Here is a 24303-nt window from a genome sequence, read left to right as displayed (position 1 = left end):
TGGACTGCAGGCGAAGCTTCAGAAGCCTTTGCTCTACTGAGTGATCTACCTTTAGATTGACAGCAGCAGCTGCGGAGTAACATCTGAATGTTGACTGACAATGCAGTTTGTGGGAATAAAGCAGGGAGGGAAACCCTTTAACCAGTTTCCATTTCTTGGTGTCTTGATGTTTTCATCTTACTAAAGAATCAAACCGTGGTATAATCCAGAGGAAGAGCATCCCTCATCCTGGCAGCCCTGCTATACCACATCTGCTTATCCATAGTGAAAGAAACCATATTTTTAAGAAAATATGAAATGCAGAGATGAAAACTGTTTTAGAGCAAATGATTTTAAATAAAAAGAAGGTTGCGTACTCATTTTAAATGATTTTAATTTTCTGAATATTATGTTCCAACTCAAGATATTGCACAATGCTTTAATATTACACTTGTTATTTTTCTCACACTAGTGAGATTTTGATAAACATAGTTGACTTTGGAAGTAACAGAGAATGTTTTCATTGGTTAAATAATTTCAATGACCTGTGAGGAACTGAAAGCAAGCTATTACATTCATATAAAAGATAAGTACATATCCATAAATTCACTTGGATTCAATGAAAAATAATAAACTCATGTACTTGATAAAACTTAAAGGAAACAAAATTTTAAATGGTGCAAAAATAGAAAGTATTTCTTAAAGTTTTCAGTGTACTTTTGCTTTTGAAAACCCTTAGACCTAAAAGAATTCTAAGAATATCAGGCCACATTATAAACCCCTTATTTGTAGAAGCAAACAGTTGATAATTTTAAAACAAAATCTAGATTAAATAAATATAGTTCTTCATTATTAAAATAATAAAATCTATGATGGTAAGGTAAAATTTCCCTAAATAATATAAACAAAAAACGACACCAGAAAATAAATGTATCATGTTATGGCATCTTTAAACATTTCTGTCCAAATGTATGGATCTACAGCATTTTCCCTAGGTAACACACACAGTTGTTATCACATTATTATGGAATAAATGCTGAAAAATTAAGAAAAAAATACTAATGGTCACTAGGCCAAAGTCAATTCCAAAAAACTCTCTCAATTTTTATAAACTTTTATTATAGTGATTTTTATTGTATTACAACAATTTTTTTCTTTTTTTGCTTTGCTTTGCGATTCATATTTTTAGCAGAGGCATAGCACTGGAGATAAAGAAGAGGAAATATGCCTCAGGTGCCAGTTGTGTTTTATTAACTTCCATTTTGCACTTTTGCTATTTTTAGACTTGTTGCTCATCAGATGCATGAACACACCCTACTTTTGCTTTTTTTTTTTTTTTTTTAATTCATTTCCAGGAAAACTCAACCACAGCATTAGGAGAAAAGGCAAAAACTTTACATTGTCTGATACACCATTTTTTCTTGCTCTGCCACTGATTTTTAGTAACTGTGTATTACTGAAGTAGTGTTGTCTCTATTAATGCTTAGAGATTACACACCATAAATTTTTTTATGGTCATCCTAAGATACAATGAATTCTTCACATTTTGTGAAAATCATAGGCATCTGACAGCTGGTGTATTTATCTACTATCTTCATCAAACTCGAATATTTTATAAAATACTTGAGAAAAGCTCTCTACCAAAGATATCCTCATGAAACACTCTCTTATCAGAAAGAAAAGGGTAAAATTACGGATTACTTCAATTGAACTAGAAACACTGATTATGATTATATTTCAGAAAACAGTTACAATTATTTCATTAAAAATGATTCTCATTTAGATTTGGAGACTTATTTACAAGGAAAGATAGAGAAATTTTATGAGCCTAGGATTGTGCCAGGATTGCATGTGAGGGCAGTTTTTTCAAATGGATATGCATGTTGAGAAGTGACTATTTATGATCTTATTTTCTTATTCATTAGATAAGGAGATGATCAGTGTTTTCTGGGATTTTTTGTTGTTGTTAATTTTGCATATTCTCTTATTTCAAAATTAATCTAATTAATTTTATTTGTGTGTCGCCCAGATTGCTTTTGGGTTTAAACAGAGGACTTAATCATAGCATGGACGGAAAAAGCTCAGCATCTATCTAAATGACTCTAATTGCACCATCATCCTCATTGTTCTTGTAAGTTCCAAGTTCATTATAAATCCAGGGAGGAAAAAACCCTTCAAATCCAAATATACATACATTTCTTATAGTATTTTAATTTAAATCAAGAAGTATTTAAAATCTTATCCTCTAACATTTTCACTATTAGTATAATAAAATTCCCACAAGTTGAGAAAGTTATTTGCTTCAAATACGAATCTAATATATCAGAATAATTTTGCCATCAGAGGTACAAACATTGGCAAATAGGATACTTAACTGTGAATCAAAAAATATAACAGTCTAACTAAAACACTTTTCTAATTGAAAATGTCATTACAGTCAACATTTTCAGAAAACAAAACCCAGTAACAATTCTAAAAATCTTCACACATGCACACTCCATTTTTCTTAGTAACCAAAATTCTGGAAGATTATGTGATGTTTTCACAATCATTCAAGCTCGGGCAAGCCTACTGTAACATTTCTTTTACTTTTAAAAATTAAAAATAATTTTAACATGTCATATAATTTACATGTTGAAAATGATTTGCCAATTTCCCAAGGTGTACCTTAAAACCTTCCAGGGTTAGATAGGGGAGGAAATCCAGCATTAATTTTTCTATTCCAGAGACTCAGTTTGGATGCCCGTGTGTGGGCTTCTAAAGCTGAGCACTACCTGTGGACTAGAGAAATGGGCCAGCAGTCCTCCTTGTGTGGCTTTTAGTTATCCTTGTGACACTCGGAAGCATGCTGTCTTTAATTTCAGTAAAGTTACATGATAAATGATTTCCACATTCAGAAACTGATGTGTCAACTCTAATTTATCTTTAAAGTTATCATTAAAGACCTTAATAAAAACATGTCCATATTAACAGTCTTTAAAAAAAAAAGTATATTACCAGGGTTTCAAGTTGGGACTTTAGATGCACATTTTCACATAAACCTAAATTCAACAGTAGCTCTGACATTGAGATTTCAGTAATGCATGTTGTGCTTTTTATCTTCAAAGAATATATTCTCTAACCTACCTGTAGTTATGAAAGTCTTTCAGAATCAAGGGGAAAAAAGTTATCGATCCTGAGATTTCTTGTACTACTTTTTCTTTCTGGATTTTGGGGGTTTTTTTTGTGTGTGTATGGGTTTGTCTTTGTTTTGAGAGTCTCATTCTGTCACCCAGGCTGGAGTGCAGTGACACAATCATGGCTCACTGCAGCTTCCATCTCCTGGGCTCAAGTGATCCTCTCACCTCAGCCTCCCAAATAGCTAGGACTACAGGCAGGAGCAACCAGGCCCAGCTACCTTTTTTTTTTTTTTTTTTTTTTAAGTAACTCTCACTGTGTTGCCCAGGCTGATCCTGAACTCCTGGGCTTAAGCGATTCTCCCGCCTTGGCCTCCCAGAGTGCTGGGATTACAGGCATGACCCACCATGCCCAGTCTTATTTTTTTAAAAAGATACTGACATTTTAGGCCTGTTTTTATATTCAAGTTTTGGTTGGATTAGATTGTGAGAACTAGCTTTATTTCACAGTCCTTATTATAAGTCGTATACATACAAGTAAATAATTCAATCAGAAGTGTAATTGAACTGTCAGTCGAAGCTGTTCTTATTACCCTCACTGGTTAAACTGGTACATCTCCTTTTATGAATTTGTTCTATATAAAAATCAATTCATCCAAGGTTTTTGGCCCAGAACACCAGAAAGAGCAACTATAGAAACTGATTTTTAGTATTTAAAATTAAGCTTTTAAGTCAGAGCATTATTTGTTAGTATTGAACCATGATCAGAACCATAGCATTGTACAAGCAATAGTAAAACCTCTTCCAGAATCTCCTGCTTGTAAGTTTTACCTCTTGAATTTACCTCAGGAAATATAGTTGTACTTTCTTTTTTTCAGAATTAACAAATTGATAAAAAGAAAATAATTATAGGTTACTATTTTGAATGCCACAATACCAACACTTTGAAGAACTGACAGTGTATTCTGTAGATATATGTGCCAGAGACTATGAAAAAGGGAAACACTTTAGGAAAAAAATTACATTACAAAATGTATTATAAAAAATAAGTTATACATCATGTGCCCATAGACCTGAAAGCTTTGCAAAAAGAAATTTCTTTTGGCACATAGATTGAATTGCTTTCTTGCTACATATTTTCATACTATCAGCAAGGCCATTTTCAGCTTTCACATTATATCCTTAAAAAAAAAAAATCACTGGAAGTAGTAAAATATTTCCAGTAGTGATCAGTAGCATGGAGGACCTTAGTCATGAATGAGGGCTGTCCATTCAATAGGGATTCAGAGGTCATACACACACCCAGTATGTGCTTGGTTTACCATTTCATCTGGAGTTCATTCGTAACTGGTGAATGATGATGCTTTCTATAAAGAGAAAAAAGACATGGCATTTTCAATTAAACTGAAACTGAGAATCAAGCTACATCATTTCACTAAAAGATCATAAATGTTAAATAACAAAACAAACAAAAACTGGTACATGAGGCTAATAGACGCTCCTGCATTACTGTTCTTGGGCAATGTCTTTATATTGGCATATGTACTTTACCTCGAAATTTCTTAAAGCCCTTTAGAAACTTCGTCTAATGTTCTGACAATAGTAGATCAGTTTTAATCAAGGTAAGAACTGAAAACAAAGATAGTAATTACTATATACAAACCCCATAATGAGAAACCAGACTATTTCCTAGAAGTAACTAATCTTCCAGCCAAACTTTCTGTTCTGAACAATGTTTATACCCCTTCAATTTCTTTGTGTGTGTGTGTGTGTGTGTGTGGATTAGAGTTTTAATAAGGAGATATTATTTCTAAGAAGTCAATAAATATAGGTGACTTACTTTTGTCTCTGACTGCTTCTTTTTTGCATAACTATATGTTTGTTATTATTATTATTATTATTTTTGAGATTGAGTCTCGCTCTGTCACCCAGGCTGGAGTGCAGTGGCGCAGTCTCGGTTCGCTGCAAGCTCTGCCTCCCAGGTTCACACCATTCTCCTGCCTCAGCCTCCCGAGTAGCTGGGACTACAGGCGTCCGCTACCATGCCCAGCTAATTTTTTGTATTAGAGATGGGGTTTCACCGTGTTAGTCAGGATGGTCTTAATCTCCTGACTTCATGATCTGCCTGCCTCGGCCCCCGTATATGTTTTAAAATATAAATTTATTCTTATAAAAATAAATTTAAACTAGATTGAGATAGTAATTACAATAGTCCAGCACATTATGGATAATTAATATTTATATTCAGCTGGTTTTTCTTTTATAGTAACCTTTATGCCTTCATGAACATGTATCAGTATGGCTCACTTCATTCATTTATTGAGGCTGTATACGGTGCTAGGTAGGCATGGAACTACATGTACGACCAAATGAGACAGATTCCCAACATCACTGAGATTATACACAGCAGAGGAAAGAAAAGTTTCAAACCTCAAATAGTTTCTTCACCTGAAAAATTTATTATTAATGCCTCCTTGTCAACATATGGTATATGTTGTGAGTGCAGGGACTTATGTCAGGGTTTATCGATAACATGAAGAAATTTCTACCTATTATTTTCACATTAATCTCAAGTCCCTAGTATTTAAGTTTTATTTTTACTTATGTAGTTAGTATATAAGTAAACATTAATTAAATCGTATTACGCCATAGACTTATAGGTTCATAGTAATTACACACAGTGCATGATTATCTGCCAAAAAGAAAATGTTTTCTTAATTTGGTGGTGTTAACTTTACCGCATGATGACCAATAGGTGGAGCTATTTCCATTTTGTCCCTCGGTCTTTTGGCTTGAATTTGATGTAGATAAGAAAGCCAAGTAAGATGAAATATAGAATGTCTTATATACCTAAGAATATTTAGCTATGAAGGTTTTCTGAAGCTCTTAAGACATACATACTATATTGTACTATGCCAGAAGCCCTAATAAACCATCTCATTTTTTTCATTGAAAAAATGTTCCAGCTTCAACCTCTTTAAATGCCTAAAAATATATCAAAATCTTCAGGCAAAAAAATTTAAATACTAATTAAATAATATGTAGTTAAAAATTAGCATCCAAAATAAAAATGATGTTTCTCACTACTTTAAAAAAAAAAACAGTTCTGCAGTAGATTCCAAATAGTAAAAAGACCCAGGTCTCAAATCTCCCTGGTAAAATTAAAGTATCTCCAATTTCCTTCCCTTAAGAAAGCATAGATAAAGAGTGAAATCAGAATTGTTCTTATTGTGGATGTAATTCAGAAATCTTTTGCCTTTGCTTCCACGGTACAAAGTAAGGGTATTAGAGAGCATCTCAAAAATCCCTTTAAGGGTGAACATTTTGTATTACTACAATACCTTCTTTCTCCTTCAGTGTGCAGCAGTGGACATTTACAAAATACTAGGACTAATGTCTTTTTTTTGTTTTTTTTTTTTTTTGAGACGGAGTCTCGCTCTGTCGCCCAGGCTGGAGTGCAGTGGCCGGATCTCAGCTCACTGCAAGCTCCGCCTCCCAGGTTCACGCCATTCTCTTGCCTCAGCCTCCCGAGTAGCTGGGACTACAGGCGCCGCCACCTCGCCCGGCTAGTTTTTTGTATTTTTAGTAGAGACGGGGTTTCACCGTGTCAGCCAGGATGGTCTCGATCTCCTGACCTCGTGATCCGCCCGCCTCGGCCTCCCAAAGCGCTGGGATTACAGGCTTGAGCCACCGCGCCCGGCCAGTTGCCTTGTCTTAATCCTGGCGTTTCGAAATCTCCATCATAGTAATAAGGGTCCGTACACAGAAGAAACAATGTCTTGGTGGACCAAAACATTTAATTACTGTATTTAAATTAGCAAACTCATAATCCTTGCATGCTATGTATGCTAATGCTATTAATCAGATTGTGTTATTAAATGTCTCAGAAATATTTGACAATGCTAAATAAGAGTTTATCTTATATAAATTGTACTTTAACAAAAGGTGGTATTTAATATTTATGTACATAAACTTTATTTAAACGAATACAATTAAGCCCCGAATTATGTTGTTTATATGGAGATATACTTCATTTTATTTCTAGAGATAGTGAAATAAAATCTATATGATATTGGCTGTATTAATTGAAACTTATTAAACAGATTTACTAAATCTATAGTTGCTTATTAGCTATGTTTTCCCCAAGTCTCAACTGAACTTACTCAAATAAGAATCACCCAGCCAATACACAAAATTGTGAGAAATTTTTAAAATGTTGCTTTAAAGCCGGGCTTGGTGGCTCACGCCTGTAATCCCAGCACTTTGGGATGATGAAGCGGGTGGATCACTTGAGGTCAGGAGTTCAAGACCAGTCTGGCCAACATGGTGAAACCCCATCTCTACTAAAAATACAAGAAATTAGTTGGGCACGGTGGCATGCACCTGTAATCCCAATTCCTCTGGAGGCTGAGGCGGGAAAATGGCTTGAATCCAGGAGGCAGAAGTTGCAGTGAGCCGAGATGGCACCACTGCACTCCAGCCTAGGGGACAGAGCGAGACTCAGTCTCAAAAAATATATATTGCTTTCAGCCATTACATTTTGAAGTAACTCATTATACAGTAAAATTGTCTGAGGTACATGCAGTCCATGTTGCCAGCAAAAGAAAAATTAAATACATTTTTAAAAATTAGTGCTTTGGGGATTAATGCCATTCTTTATGTAAAAAAAAGAGACACTTGATTTCCCAAGTCTCTTCCTGTCTTTTTATATATAGTACAATAAAATAATGTAAATCTTATGAAGTTACAGATTCAATGAGCAAATTTTCTTCCATCTCCTACTGTCTTCATTTCATCCCAGAACAAGATTCAAATATAGGTCATTTGGGGCCTCTAAAATAACCTCAGTAAAATCAGGTATAATTTTTCATAACTTTTCTTCTTATAGATCATAATTTTGCACAACTATCATAATTTTTCTTCTTACAGATACCACTTTTCTGACAATAGTGATTTGGAGAGCACTTTATAGGCAGATTGGAACCAAAGGCCATAGGTATTTACCACCTCTGTCAGCAAACTCAAAATAACAAAGCACTTAAATTTGGGGCCCTCTGATATGAAGATGTTTAGTAACATAATTTCCTTTTTTTCCTAATTGAAAGTTTAAAAAACTCTAAATTTCAATGAACATATACATATGAGACACTGAGTTTTTATATATTTTTGACATTAGTGGCTTATAAAGTATACTTAGAGACAATTTCCCCTATATGTTTCTCTCTAGTGTTACCTTGATGTTTTTTTCTTTAAGAAAACTTCAGGTAACACATTAAATACATTATTTGTTATTACGACATTATTGTGAAATGGTATAGTTTTTATTAAGTCTTTTAGTACACTAGCTATTGGATAACTTCCTGGAAAGGAAGTTCAACATGTTATCAATTCCTAATTACACTTGATTTCTGAGCTTACTAAATATTTATCCTCCTTGGGTGGTATCCCAAAACTACTAGCCAGTCATATGACTTGAGATCCAAAGCTGTATGCATGAGAGAGGATTTGGGGAGGCATTTGGGGGAGAATGTCTCCTGAGTGCAGAGTGAGGCAACCTCACAACAAATTAGAATTCTGTTTCCTCCCAGGAGGTCTCCTTGGCTGTAGAGTGGGAAAGATGTACTCCCTAAAAAACCAATACCTCCCTCCCAAGTAATTCATGTTTATACACTGCCAAACACTGCAGAGGAACACTTGAGCTCTAAATTAAAAACAAACAAACAAAAAATTCTTCTCTAGCAAATAAGGCCACATCACTTTAATAACTAGCCTCTAAGTTCACATACTAAAGACAAAACATACCAGAAATTCAACTCATAACAAGATGTTACATCAGCAAAGGAGGACTGCTTTATCCATAGGAAGCTGTACACCAAGTTACAGAACAAAAACATGTCCTCTTGGATTTTGCATCAATTTGCCTATATATAGCCTGCTTCCCATGTTCTATGGCCCCCTACCCACCAGGGGCTCTGCCTAGAGGTACCAGGTTAGGGCTGTGCTATTCTTCCCCTCCCCCGACCAACTACCAAACATCAGCTTTGAACCTACTGGCCTCAGAACAACTTGTCCAGTGCAAAAATGCCCTACATTCTATATACCGTTTAGAAATACTTAGATATGATTTACTTTTAAGTTTCTCATTTTCATAAACTGCTTCAGGGTTCAATCCTGTTATTATCACATTCAGAAATTAATCACAGTTCTGTTAAAACATCTGTTTTAAATAGGAAGTTCAAGAAACTTCCTCTCTTGATTTGGACTTGTATTCCTCTTTTGGATTCAGATCAGCTAATTAAAAATACTTCCACTAATAGGTTCTGTCATTTGCTCTAGGAAACTTTTGAACCAGATGATACAAAGTCTCTTGGGAGTTCTCAAGCACCTAATAGTTTATTTGCTTCCTTCCAGCAGATTTCCCACTCCACCATCAGCCCAAATTATCCCCTTACCTCCCCAGGATGCAGAAGTCACCAATAATCACAGTGAAAACTCATAAATTCTTTTTTGGCAAGCTAATTTCTTATCTCCAGCATAGATTGCTGTTTTACAGATACAAGCAAATTTGAATTAGTTCCCATATGTAACGTTAACCATAAATAAAAACTAAGTAATGGAAAAACAGGAAAGTATTTGAGCAAAGCATGCGGAGGTTCTACTTTTTTTTTTTTTTTTTAACCAAAAACACCTTTATTCTTGTCTTCAGAGAAGAAGCTCTTTTCTTCTTTTTCCAGGATAATCATGATTAACTTACAAAAATGGGTACACACCTTCAAAGCACTTCCCTTTAACGGGAAACTTAGCTTTATGGGATTTAAACATTAGAAGGTGGGGGGAAAAAAATTCCATTTTCTTGTCATTAAGAGACAAAACAGAATCTAGCATAAGTCAAGGAAACTCATTCACACTTCAGGTCCTTCTCCTCCAGGAACCAGCATTGTTATATTATTTCCATTTAGCAAAATCTGGTCTAATTTAGTAATCCTTCTTCCTTATGGTGTGATTTCAAACTCAGTGACATCTTCCAGTACCATATTGACAAAGTCATCAAATCCTAGAAGAGTACCAACAATTTCCTTATCACTCTTCATCACAATGTGAATTCTTGATCCTATACATTTGTCCACAAGCTCTAATGGCAGCAGCTGTGATGGGTTGGTAGTAGCATTAGCCGCTGTGGCTACGCCGGAAGTGGGTTCTACTCTTTTAAACACAGATGGTAAATACCTAGGTTGTTCTAAGTCTATGGCTAGTCACAGAATAGCATGCAAAATAACATTATGTGTGAAAACTGAGGTCACTGCACTTTTTAAATGAGGACAATATTCAAAATATTATTATAAGAACTCTTTCACATAGTTTCTATATAAATATCTTAGTAGCTCAAAATCATTTAGCAGTATTATTTTGACCCAGTGAGTATGAGTGTTTCAATCTATGTATGCATGTACACTTTACTCACTTGAAGTAGTTTCATCATATGAAATAATGAATAACGTACTAGGAGAAACTGAAGAACTGATTTTTTGGTCCTGGTCTTATCATTAATAAGATGGTTAGACATCTGTATGCCTCAGGGCTTTTTTAAAAAGGGTTTATTGCTGTTTGCCTTCTTTAGTAATAGATAATTATCCTCTTGATCTCTAAGGTCTACTTCAGTTCTAACCAGTTCTGTGATTTTGCATATATGTAGCATTAGCAGAAGTAGAGAGGCCAAAAGTACTTTTACCAGATAAGTAATTAATCATTAGATCTTAGGAAAAACATTGTAGCAGGATCTTGTAAGGTGCTTGCTAAACAATAGTGAAGCATATTATATTATGACTCTAAGGGAGAATGCCAGAATCATAAAAAATTATAGCTCCGTGCTAAGTCATAGGCCAAGGTAGGGTGATATGCCGAAGGTTACACAACCTTTTGGTGGCAGAAAAGAGTGTGGCTCCAGTCTCATGCTTTTCAGTTCTCTCTGGTATCGAGTCCATTTTTCAGCAGGCCTTCTTCTCTGGATATTCACCCTGATATCTATCCTAAATCTAAATCCTGCTTTTTGGTGGTGTTTGGTCCTTTAAAATGAGAGCCTGTCATCCTATTTCGAGGGTCCTTCATGAACTTGAAGAGCATGAGACAAACCCCTGAAACCTCCTCGTTCTTGAAGTGCCTTTGTGTTCCGCTGGGGGAGTCGGAAAGGGTGAGGAAAGGGACATTTGTAACTCATGCATGTACTGTGTGTTTATACTTCACAGAAAGCTCTCAGGCCCCTTTCTTCGCAGGCATGGTGGCTTCTGAGGTGAGAACTCCCCAGTCCAGGACTCCTGGCTGTTTTGCATCCATCACCTGCTGTTGTGCCTTTGGAGGGAAATAGAAGTAACTTTCACCATCCAAAAATGACAGTACCTGGACTTCCTGTAATTCTGCCACCTCATTACCTGCATGTTCTCACACAGGACTTCTTAGCTGCTTCCATGTCATTCTCACTGGTTTGTGTTGCAAAGAGAGGAATCAGAAATAGCTCTTGCTTGCCCAACTTTCTGCCATTTTTCAGCTGCTAGTTTTGTTTATCTACAGTGAGTGCCAAGCTTTCTACAGCAGTGGACAGGCCTTTAAACCCCAGGATAGATTCTGAAATAATTGTTTATCTTCCTAGAAGAGGTAACATTCATAAAATAGTCTTTGAACAGAGAAGGACACATCTGCCAAAAGAAAAATAGGAGAAAGGGCAATTCAGGGAGAAGGAACAAATTGAGCAAGTCATTAAGCCTGGAGTGTGGGGGTCCTGCCAAGGGAAGGGAAAGGTGCTCAGAAGAATGGAGAAGTAGAGCCCAGTCACAGAGTGCCTCAAGTACATAGCATTGTATTCTGTGAGTAATGAGGAACTTTTGGGGGGTTTTCAAATAGAGATGATTATGATATGATATGATTTGATATGATATGATATGATCAACTTGCACTTTGGAAAACTGCAAGAATGAAAAATGAATCCTAGAGTTTTGAGACTGGAGATTACAAGACCAACTAGGAGGGTATCAGAGCAACCCAGATGAAAAGTAGTTAAAACCCTCAATTTAGGCCATGGTAGGGGAAATGGAGAGGAAGAATCAGCTGCTAGGGATGTTAGTGAATAAGCAGGACTTGCTGAATGAGGGCAGAAGGAGAAGGAGAAGCATAGATGGCTACCAGGTTTCTAGCTTGAGAGACTGAATGGGTCAGGATATCCCTGTTGAGATGGAGAATAATAAGAGAAGAAGATTTGGAGGAAGACGGGGCGTATTGAAAATGGTTTTTAGACAAGCTGATTTGGAAATACACACTATAAAGATGGATACACAGTTGGTGATAGAAGTTTGGGAGTCATCAGCATCTGGGTGTAGATGAAATAACCAGAGCCAGCTTGTAGAGCAAGAACATGGCTTTTGATAGAGATGTGGGAAACATCAATCCTTATTGTGTATATATAAAATAAGGAGCCAACAAGGGAAACTGAAGCAGAGCAAAGAGGTGAAAGAAGCAGCAAAGCAAATTAGATATCTTGGTCATTGAGGGAAAAGAGCACAGCCTAACTCTGCCTTGCCCTTACTAGAGACCAGAGGTTTGTTTTCTGGAAAAACTGACCTAAGAAGTTCTGGACCCAGACACAAGAATGGGCAGCAGACTGATTGCAGGGGAGTAGAAAGTTTATACCTTGAGCTGTGAGATTCTCATCTTACCTCCCCTAACCTGTTCCCGGAATTCAGATAGTCTGCCCCAGAAAGGTTACTGGAGGACTTTTCCCTTTAAAAACTATTAGAAGATGTAAAGAGGAAGAGAGAGAAAGCGAGAGAGTGAGAGAGAGGATAGATAGATGACTGATAGAGAGATATATTAGATAGATGACAGATTAGACAGATGATAGGCAGATCGATAGATCAATAGATAAAAGAAGTCAAATATAAGCAATCAGGGAAACAGATAACTCAACCTAGGCAAAAGGGCAATAACTGTGCAGCAGGCCTAGAAAACAACCAGTGCAGACTGAATATGGAAGCAGAAGGCTGAATAGGAAGGCTTCCAGGGAAAAATATGAAACTGCTGTGTTTAAGTGTTTGGAAAAATTACTGATAGGTGTTTGGCAAGTCTAATGGAGCATTTAAAAAAATATGTATATACATACATGGAAAACCAAGCAGATGAAAAATTAAAACAATTATTCTTTTGAAGGGGGAAATGTGGTAAGAGGAAGAGAGCAAAATCATAGTATACTACTTGGCTCAACAGATAGTAATATTTATTTTTATTTATTTATTTTGAGACAGGGTCTTACTTTGTCACCCATGTTGGAGTGCAGTGGCACTATCTCTCACTGCAACCTCTGCCTCTCAAGCTCAAGCAATCCTCCCACCTCGGCTTCCCGAGTAGCTGAGATTAAAGGGACGCACCAACATGCCTGGCTAACTTTTTGTATTTTTGAGGCTGCAGTCTAAGTTTTGCCATGTCATCCAGGCTGGTCTGAAACTCCTGAGCTCAAGTTATTCAGCTGCCTCAGCCTCCCAGAGTGCTGGGATTACAGGCATGAGCTACCGTGCTATATTTAAATTTAAATTTGCACTGCAAAACACATAAATATATAAATGTTGGCTGCTGATTTATCAAAAAGTTGAGGATGTAATCATATTGGGAAAATGAGAAAAAGGAAAGAGAAGGGATAAGTGAGAAGGTTAAACCTTCAACCATCAAAACAATAATGTGAAGACAAAAGACATCTAAAATCTAGAAATAAAAAGTAACAGTATAAGCACCTTAGTTAGAAATATGGAGATAAATGCCAGAAGAAACAGCTAAGAATTGGAAGTGATTTTCTCCGGGGGACAAAACTGAGGGCTCAGGGAAGTGGTAAGGAACATCTGTTTTCATTGTCTTTTAGCTCTGGCTTATATTTGAACTATGTATATGAATTTTTTTTTATTAAAAATAAAAAGCGATTAATGATAAATGGGAAGCGCGAGACTGGAGGCAGGAAATGTTGAGTGTTCTGTCAATAGCTCACCTGGGCATGGAAGGAGACTGGGCAGTAGCTACAGAGGACTGCACAGATGAAGGAGGAATTTTGCTAAAATGAGAGAGGTCAGAGGATAGCAAGTGAAAACGAGAAGTGGAAAGACCAGAGAACAAAGAAATAACCAATGATGAGACCCTAAAGGAGACAGAAAGGAAACATTATCTAGGTTGGGGAAATTTTGGAATTGTATCTTCCTATTTCTTGGGAAATCCTCTCTATGCCCATCTCCTCATTACTCGTTCTCTGTCTCTGCCTCCAGCCTCCAGTATAAATGTGCTCTTCATATCTATAACCCTGTGTTTTTCCCAACAAGGAAAGTCTCACCCTTTCCCCAGTATTCTGAATCTGGGGAATGAGAAATTTAAATATTTTTACATTTCATATTCTTAAACTTGTTTTCATGTCTCCAAAATTATACTCTTCCCATACTACACATGAAAGCTATTTTTCACTTCTTTCTTGAAGACATTTGAGTAAGAGCTCTGGGTACACCCTTAATGAATACCCTAAAATCTCTAGAGAGAGCTCGATTGCCGCCTATCAACCAGTCCTCACTGGAAATACAATTGAAACACCAGTAGAAACTGAATAACTTAAGCAGATGACCTAGATATATAGCTCACATGCAAAAATAATAATAAACACTCTTGGGGCTATGTCCCATATCGAAACATTTCTGGAATCATGCATGTAAGGTGGACACCACCATAGTGTGCTGAAATAGTCAGCAGCTTACAATTATTCTCAGGCAGTGAAGACCAGGGTCTCCTCTGTAGCTGTGTAGGTCGTGTCCTGCACATCCCTAGAGGGTACCAACGCACCGAAGTCTGTGGAAATGACCCACCCTTCCCACCCCTAAGTCACCCATCATCCCAAGATTTCAGGGTGAGGCCTAAGCAACAGCTGTACACACCAGCCACAGTGAGACCCCTTTTACTTTACTATGTGGTACGTTTCAGGACAGAGAAAATATTGCAAACTTTTAATCCCATTCACCCCTACAAAAGCACATTAAATTGCATCTTAAAAGTACTGTCTTCACAAATGGAAGTTGGATTTGTAATACATTTAGTCCTCCACCTCCTATCCCCAGTGGATTTTATTTCTAATGTGTGGCTTAAAGCAAAGCTATCCAATAAATATAGAGTGGGCTCTAAAATTACATAGAAAAACTGTCATGGTGGTTGTTCTTTACCATTTCTGAAAAGCAAATCTGTGTTGTTCTGCCAAGTTTTTTTAGCAGTTGTACTTTGTGGGTGGCTCTATTCCAATATCTAGATGTGTAAACATCCTGTACACGCACTGTTAAGCCTTCAAGCACTCTCCTGTAGATGGTATGGACTTCCTGGAAGAAACACCATAAGCATGATGTGAGAAGGTAAAAGCAAAAACAGCAGCAAGTGGCAATAAGATTATGATAAAAGTCACTGAAGAATGGCAGGTGGAGTCAAAAGGAATGTGGTGTTTGGTTCTTCTGACACCCTCATTTGCTCAAATACAATATGTTATGGTACAGTAACACTAAATACTTCACAAATGTCAGGTACACATTAGTAAAAACAGTGAATGTCTTCATTTTTGAAAGGGTTGAATGTTCACTTTATGAAAGAGGAAAAATCTTTAAAAAAAATGTAAGTCAGTATTCCAAATGGCAATCTCTCTTGTTCAAATTTATCCAAAATCATAAAGCGTTCTTTCTCAGTCTCTCTCTCTCTCTCCTTTGACCTTGAAATCCCAATTCTATGGCAGGTCTTTAACATGGCTTCTCAATTTTCTTTTTTTTCCTATTTTATTTTTTGAGACGGAGTCTCGCTCTGTCGCCCAGGCTGGAGTGCAGTGGCCGGATCTCAGCTCACTGCAAGCTCCGCCTCCCGGGTTCATGCCATTCTCCTGCCTCAGCCTCCTGAGTAGCTGGGATTACAGGCACCCACCACCACACTTAGCTAATTTTTGTATTTTTAGTAGAGATGGGGTTTTGCCATGTTGGCCAGGCTGGTCTTGAACTCCCGGCCTCAAGTGATCCACCCACCTCAGCCTCCCAAAGTGCTGGGATTACAGGTGTGAACCACCATGCCTGGCTACTCAACATTTTGTAACACAATGTTGAGAACTGATGAGCAGTAGGCAACAGCGATCTGATTAAAGTGAATGTGAAGACTATGAGACATCTACATCTACCACCACTATACACAATTCAAGCCCAAGTTCTGCAAGCGATAGAAAGTCTGGTGTGGAAAGGAACTCAGAGAAGAGCTTCATTATCATGACACATGTTGAATCATGAGATAAAAATCTAATCATACATCTTTTTTTTTTTATAAAGAATTACACTTTTTCCCAAATATCAAGAACAGGTGCTATCCATATAATTTTGGAACACTCACATACAAAAATGGAAAACTAAAAATCTGTGACATTTTGCTATTGTATTTTTGTAAAGTTCACTCAGTTGGCTCAAAAATGTCAGCAAAGGTGCAGCCTACATGAGATCTTGTGTGCTAAGCTGTGGGTTACTAGCCTTGAACTCATTTGTGGTTATGTGGCTATGAAGCACAAAGCCCACCTTAACATGGTTAATCTACAAATACACCTGGCATTTTGCATTCACACTCTGCTTCATGCTTATTAAAACATGCCTAAAAATGAAAGAAACTGATACAAACAAGAGTAAAACTGAGAGAAATAATCCACTTCTCCACACCACATACACGCACATACACACCCAAATCATGAACTGGTTTTACACTTGCAAGTCTATACTTAATTGAGAAAAATATTTGAATTCAATTAAGATATGTATGATGTCATTTTTTCCCTTGGCATTAATGTATCAGAATTTACTTTCTGCTAGTTTCTATCCATCACAATCACTTTTGAGCTATAAAAGGCCATTTGGCAGCTCTTTTCAAACTATTCCACAATTTAAATCAATTGCACACTTGAATAGAGCACGAGTCTGACATTAATGATTTTAAAATTATTGCCTAAGAAATTGTGGGACTCTTATGGAGGGGCTAAAACTTCTACAGTACACACAGACACACACAAATAAGTAAAACTCTGTTCTTAGGATTCCATATTTCATTTCCATTTTATTACACATTCATATTATTTCCTGAAATCATCTTAGAACCTTTTGTTTTTGCAAAATTTTAGAGGTCCAGGCCCTGTGATAGCTATGTGATGTTTTTTTCCAGCACATAAAGCAAATTCATGATGTGAAAGAGGCAAATGACAATTGTTAAAGTATGTCTTATTTCATAATAGAATTTTTTTTAATAAAAAATTATTGTAGGACAAGGTACATTAAGTTTGGCTTGCAGTTAGGAAATATGGGAGCCAGCCTGGAAGAGCATGTGGCTGAGTCCCCACATCTAACTGATGAGGAAACAGGCTCAGATAGGTCTACTGATGGGTCCACTTGCTAGAAGCAAAACTGGAACTAGAAACCACAGGAACTAGCCCTGGCTTCTAGGCAGCAAGCAATAGTTTTGCTAATTTTGTTCCCCAGCATCAAAACAAATGCACAAAATAGAAAAGACACATGGTTATTAGTTGGTTATTTTATAAACACAATATTTAAAACTTAAATTAGTACATGTAAAGAACTGGCACAAACAGATGAAGGTTCACTTTCACGGCAGCAGTAGCATCTGCACAACATACCCCCTTAGCCACTGCCCTCAGCCCTTCCCCCCTCCGAGAGAGGTGGTGCTGCTGGCTGCAGATTTCTTCAGCTCTATTTTCATAGACTGAGTCTCAGCTCGAGGCTCGAATTTGGTCAGATTTCCTGCTCCTGGGGCTGCCACTACTGGCTTTCCTGCTTTCATACCTTTTGACATAGGAATGCGGGTGGGTGTAGGCCGCTGGGATGACCCGTCTTGTCCTGACTGTAAGAGAGAAAATACGTAGATACAAGGGAGATGTTGGTGAGTTTCCTCTGGATATGCCATCAATCTGAACATTAGTGGGACTCTTGCCACAAAGGAACACCTACAGATGACCGTTCCCCAGATAAAATAATTGTGAGAAACTTGGAGTTGGTATCTAATCCACTCTGATTATCTCCCCTTCCCTTCTCTTAAAACAACTTCGCTTGAAACTTCCTTCTCTTCTGAAGCACTAACTCACCTCTTCTGCCCTTACTGAAGATGGCCTTAACTCCAGTTTCACAGAGGAAATATAGACCACCAGGCAAAAACTCAGGCAACTTTACTCCTACTGCTCCCTAAATTACCTCTACACTCCCTCCTTTCTTCCATTTCAGATGAAGCTACTCTCTTTTCACCTCCTAAAGACCTCAAAATCTTCACATGTTATTGTCGCTGCTGACCACATCCTCCTTTTTAAAGTGCTGTGATTTCTTAGGACAGTCTAATCAATTCACCTTTCGTATCTGATGACTCCTTTTCAATCTCTTACTGGCTCCTTGTTCTCTACTTTGCCTGCCTTCTAAACGTGTCACCATGTTCCATTCTCAGCCTCCTTTTAATGTTTAACATTCACCCTGAGAATTGCCTTAGTTATTACCTCATGTGTTCAAACCCTGGGACCCCTAGGCTTCGATGCCCTCTAGAAATGCAGATCCTTATTCCCAGCTACTCACTGGATATTTCTGATGTTCCCCAGACATCTCAAATATAACATGCCCCAAACATTACTTATCCTCTCTCCTAAACAGCTAGTCCCCCTAAAGTTTCTCATCTTATTCTCCCAGACAGTCAAATGATAAACCCAAGAGCCACACTCTCTACTCAATTTGTCATGAAATAGTTTTGATCACCTTCACTATCTCTCTGTCCTCATTTTCACTATCTTAGTTCAAGCCTGCTCCATCATTAAGATAGAGAATTGCAACAGCATCCCTGTCCCTCCAAGTTATCCTTTAAACTGTTTTCCACACACATCTTTCTAAAACACAAACAATATGTTTTTCTCATGATCATTACCTTTCAGTGGTTCCCTAATATCAATTTCATAATAAGACATGTATATGCCTCCCTTCAATATCCAACCCCAGTTTGCTTCCCTATTTTCTGCCCTTCCATTTTTTGCCCCATGCACAACTGGTAGCAGCACAATGGGACGCTCACAATTCCCCAAGCATGCCAGGCTCCTTCCCACTGTCGTGCCTTTGCACATGCTGTTCTGTCTACATACTCCTTCCCTTTTCCTTCTTGAAAATCCCTCTTTAACTGTGAAACCTCCACTTCTGTGAAGCCTTCTCCGTTGACTCCTGTGTACATATCTCTATCATAGAACCACTAAGTAGGTTCCAAACCTGTCTATTCCACTAAGTCAAGAACTTCTACAGTCCTCCTGGCATCCCAGCACCTAGCCCATGCCTAAAGTATAGTTGACACTCAACAAATGTTGACTGAATAAATGTACAAATGAACTACTCTCACTGTTCAAATTCTAAGAGGAGTATTCCAAACCTTTTGTTGTCCTTGATTTTATGAGATCTGATATACTTAAAATAGGTGGACCGTTGAGAACTTAGAAATCTTAGACAGTTGCTTTGAAATGCCACTCATGTGTGAGGTTTAATCAGTAGTCAAAAATGTCGATACAGAGGGTAGGGCTACCTTGATCTGACCCTTAAAAATGGTAAGAAAATGTTATGGCAGAAAATGTGCTCTAAGTTACAATGATTTATACCTCAAATATCTTTTTATAAAATGCAGCAGAAAGAAGCAAGACCTTACACAACCAAGCTATGCTCCACGTTACCTAAAAAGCAGTATTGGATCACCTGAGGACAGTGAATAATTCTGAATCCTATTTGGTTCATGAGGAGCCAACCAGTAAAAGCTTTACTGGCAAAGCAATTAGTAATTCACACTTCGGAGCCTGCCTTGAGTCTATGTTTGTGCATAGAAAATTAAAGTAAATCATATTAAGAATATAGGAAAATAAGCCACAGTTTCTGTTTAAATTATGAGCTTCCTGTCTTTCTTAGGAGATTTCAATTTATGCTGTAGAACTTGTTTAGAGTCTAGAAATCATGATTTCTAGTTTATTAGCTTAAGTTAACCTCTAAACAGTACAAGCTCTTCTATAATTACATTTGCCAGGTTGCCACCAATAAATGAAGACAATCACTGGAAGTATTTTGAAAAATATAATTTATAATTTATTTATTTATTTACTTTTTTGAGACAGGGTCTCACTCTGTCACCCAGGCTGCAGTGCAGAGGCATGATCCTGGCTCACTGCAACCTCCATCTCCTGGGTTCAAGTGATTCTTGTGCCTCAGCCTCCCGAGTAGCTGGGATTACAGGCATCCGCCACCACGCTGGGCTAATTTTTGTATTTTTAGTACAGATGGGGTTTCACCATATTGGCCAGGCTGGTCTTGAACTCCGACCTCAGGTAATCCACCTGCCTCAGCCTCCCAAAGTGCTGGGATTACTGGCATGAGCCACTGCACCCAACCCCAGCTATTTATTAAATAAATATTTATGAAGCACCTGCTCTCTGCAAGATATGATTAAATAAAATACAGTTTTTATACATGTAAACTCACTTCTCTTTTACTTTTAAAAAACTTTTTGATATTAAAATCTTCTCATCTTATTTTGGGATAAAATACGCCTGTGGCCATATATAACCACATATTGAATACTTTAATTTATGGAAACATAACCTAGGAACAATTTTAATTCTTCTTCCATATAGGCCCTTTTCCCCGTCTCCACTTAAAAAACTATCTTAAACATTAAAATCAAATGTTAAACCTTCTGATTACTATATGCTACCATTTCAAAGAGGTTACCTTTGCAAGTGTTTTATGGCACTGTCCATAATTTACATGAATAGGCGAAGTTTTCCCTCAAAGTTGGCCTAATTTATTAAACTATTAGGTCACTTTTTACATTCAGTTCTGTGTGGATAGTCCTCTGTGAAGCATCTGGATTCAGGCAGCATGAGAGGCATGTGGCTGGGTTTTACTGTGGGTGCTGGGGTAGTCTCACTACTCACATCTCCCTCCCTCCACGGGCCTGCCCTTTGGAGCCTCTTCTACTCACCACTGACTGGGTTCCTCGAGCAGATGACGTTGTGACTGGTGTTATGGTGATAGTGCTCGTCACCTTGCTCGCACCAGGCCGTGAGGAGAGGTGGTTCCTGGGAGAGCGAAGGACAGTGCCGGTGGAAATCTCCTTTTCGGCTGTCACGTTTACTGGTCGGACAGTAATAACTGGACTGACTCCTTCACCTGAAGTCCCAGGGGACCGTTTAAACTGAGACCCTAAGTGAATGTGAATTTTATTGTCCTCTGTGGTTATGATATTGGCATTGGAGTTGTATTTCCGTACTGGAGTTGAAACAGTCTGTTTTTCTGGGGTGACTTTGAGGATTGTCCGTCCCATGGGCATTTCCTGGGATTCGGGAGAAACTGCAATCTCAGCTGGTGCTGCTGATGTAGACACCGTCATTATCTGAATAGGGGATGTAGGCCTGTCTGCAAACGCACCTCTTCCACTTTCTGGAGTCTTCTCTCTGGAAAATGTAGTAATTGTGACTGGGGACATGGCTCGTTCTGGGCCAAGAGTTGTATCTCCACTTTTTTGTTTTTGAGGCATAACATTTGGTGATGGAATAATGGTTATTCTTGGTTTCTGATTTCCTAAGGTAGGAATGACGGTGGTACTAGAAAAAAATTCTTCAGATGTCGGGCTTGTTATCTCCAAAGTCGCAGTACTGTTCTCGTGGTCTGGTGTCACTCGAATATGTAGGGGCTGGCCCTGCTTTGGTGAAAGGACTACCTCTCCTGGGTGCCCTGGATTGGAATTTGCTCGGGGCCCTTTCTCCTGAGTGATTGAGGGGCCATTTTCCCTCTTTCTCATCCATGGAATCCAAGACTTTCTCATAGTGAGCTCATTTGCTGCTGGAGGATACCTGTCTAGAACAGAGGATCTTTCCATGGGTTTCTTCAATCCCACCTGCCGAAGATTACTCATAATATGATTTTCTTCCTGGAAGGATTTCCGTATGAATACAGCTGGTGTTTCTTCCTCTGTTGCTTCACTGCTGACTGCATCAGTCTGGACTCCAGTTGATGTCACAGGAACATCCACCATTCTTCTTCCATTCACACTGGGCCTAAGAGCTCTGCTGTAGCGCTTGGAAAGCTCCAACTCTTTAGTCAGACTGAGGACCTCCTGCCCCATGTTTTTGTTCTTATTTTCTTCTTCCATAAATCTTTGTTGAAGTACAGAATAATCTACCTGGAGCTGAGAAAGCTGATCTTCTTTGTTCATTAATTCGTGAATCTTCTCTTTAAGAGCTTGTACTTCAGCTTTTAAGTCTCGACTTTTAGCTTCTTCCAACCGAAATCTGTGTCTCAGTTCAGCTTCCTGGCTCACAACCTCACCCTTCTCTATTGCTTTATTCTTGGCAATTTGGTGCTTGATCTCCTCTAGTTGTTGAGAGAGGAAGTTTGCCTTATCCTGCTCAGTTCTAAATTTCTGTTCCAGCTGATCATACTCATCTTCTGTCTTCATCAAATCCCCTTCGACCACTTCCAATTGTTGGAGACGTTTCTTCAGTCTCTCAATTTCAAGTGTTAGTTCCTTAATCTTATTATCATCCGGGCAGGTGAGCTCAGACCCTTTTCGTGACCTTCCTCTTGTTATTTCTCTTTCCACTTCCTCTATACCATCAAGTCTCTTCTTTAGTAAGTCAACACTGCAGCTTAATTCAGAGGATTTTTCTTCTTCATTTTTCAATTTGCCTATCAACTCATCTCTTTCTCTTGTCAAGTTGTATACTTTTTCCTCCATTTCAGATTTTAGTTTTAAAAGCTTCTTACTTTCTTCAATTAGTTTTTCAGTTACATCCATAACTTTTCCTTGTTCCACCTTAAAATTTTTATTGAGTCCATCCACTTTTCTCTCTTCTTGCTTTATTTTTTCCATCATATTTTTCCTTTCATCAACCAGCATCACGGTAAATGACTTCAACTTCGTAAGATCATCTTTTAGGCTTAATTCAGCCTTTTCCAATCTACTTTCAGAACATTCCAATTCTTTAACTCGACTCTTGACCACCTCCAATTCATTTAGCAGGTCTTTGGTTAAGTTCTTTTCTTTCTCCAGATTTAAATGTAGCTGGGTGCACTCAGATTTACTCTTGCTGAATGCCTCTTCCAATTTCTCCAGTTCAGACATTCTCTTCTGTAGCTTCTCAACTTCAAGTTTGAGCTCCTTACTATGGTGTTCTTCCTCTTGCAACTTCTTCCTCAGTTCCCTACACTGGGATTCAGTTTTAGTGATCTCCTCATCTTTACCTTCCATTTCAAGCACACGCTTTCGAAGATTTTCCACTTCTGCCATGAGGCTAGAATTTCCACATTCTCCTTTGGCAATTTTATCTCTTAATTCCTGAAGTTCTTCCTCTGCCTTCTGCAGATTTTTGTTGGTCTCTTCTAGCTCCTCGATTCTTTGGGTTAAGCCAACCAGTTTGAGTCTAAGTTGCCTATTGTGAGACTCTTGATTAGCCAGTTTAGCATTCATCTCTTCATGCTCTTGAGAAAACCTCGAAGCTTTGTGCTCAAAGTCTACTTCTAACTTGAGCAATTTCTGTCTGTCTTCTTTGGATTTGGAAGTAATGGCTTTGAGCTTTTCTTCTTCTTCCCTCAGCTTCTGAGTAAGATCCTGTACTTTCTGGCTTTGCAGGCCAAGTTGTTCGATGTGCATTTGTCTTTCATCCACCAGCATGAGTGCAAAGGACTTGAGTTTGACAAGTTCATCTCTTAGTTTATTGAGCCGTTTAGTATTTTCCTTTTCTTTGCGGGCTTGGTAAGCCTTTTCTTGTTCAAGGAGCTTTTTTAACCTAGAAAATAAAATATGCCTATATGTTAAAAGAGTAATCAGCAAACAGATTTAAGCATTGATATTAAATAAAAAACAAAATGCTACTACAATAAATCCCTCATCAATTATTATAATATCAAGGTTTAAAAAATAGCCATTAATGAAATTAATGTGAAGTCAAAATATTAGTTACCCTTAGGAGTAGTGGCTAGAAGGGGGCATGAGGAGGGCTTTGAGTGTAACTAGTTTCTCTTTTGTAATTTGCATGCTTGCTATACAGGATTGTTTAGCTTATCTTATGAAATTTCAGTAAACTGAACACTTCTGAGTATCTTTCTGCATGTGTACTATACTTTAA

The 24303-nt window shown here is 37.8% G+C and overlaps 1 protein-coding gene and 1 pseudogene across 5 annotated transcripts in view; both read right to left on the bottom strand.

Moving 5' to 3' along the window:
• Positions 1-355: 355 nt before the first annotated feature.
• FILIP1 (filamin A interacting protein 1) overlaps positions 356-24303 on the bottom strand; it is a 311881-nt gene continuing 287933 nt past the window's right edge. For 3 of the 5 annotated variants that reach the window (XM_008006395.3, XM_008006398.3, XM_073022648.1), the window contains 2 exons: positions 21159-23964; positions 17200-18017 (listed from right to left, as the gene is read on the bottom strand). In XM_008006395.3, coding sequence (XP_008004586.3) covers positions 17811-18017; positions 21159-23964 — 3013 coding nt within the window. In that variant the 3' untranslated portion in view covers positions 17200-17810. Of the gene's footprint in view, positions 4463-17199; positions 18018-21158; positions 23965-24303 lie in introns of those variants that run through there. The other 2 variants (XM_008006401.3, XM_008006402.3) reach the window with 1 other exon arrangement.
• LOC119625362 (U6 snRNA-associated Sm-like protein LSm5 pseudogene) lies at positions 9755-10309 on the bottom strand (annotated as a pseudogene).

Source organism: Chlorocebus sabaeus, chromosome 13 (assembly GCF_047675955.1).
Source record: "Chlorocebus sabaeus isolate Y175 chromosome 13, mChlSab1.0.hap1, whole genome shotgun sequence".
NCBI lineage: Eukaryota > Metazoa > Chordata > Mammalia > Primates > Cercopithecidae > Chlorocebus > Chlorocebus sabaeus.
Note: the sequence above shows the minus strand (reverse complement) of the source record. Positions and strands in the feature narration are given on the sequence as shown.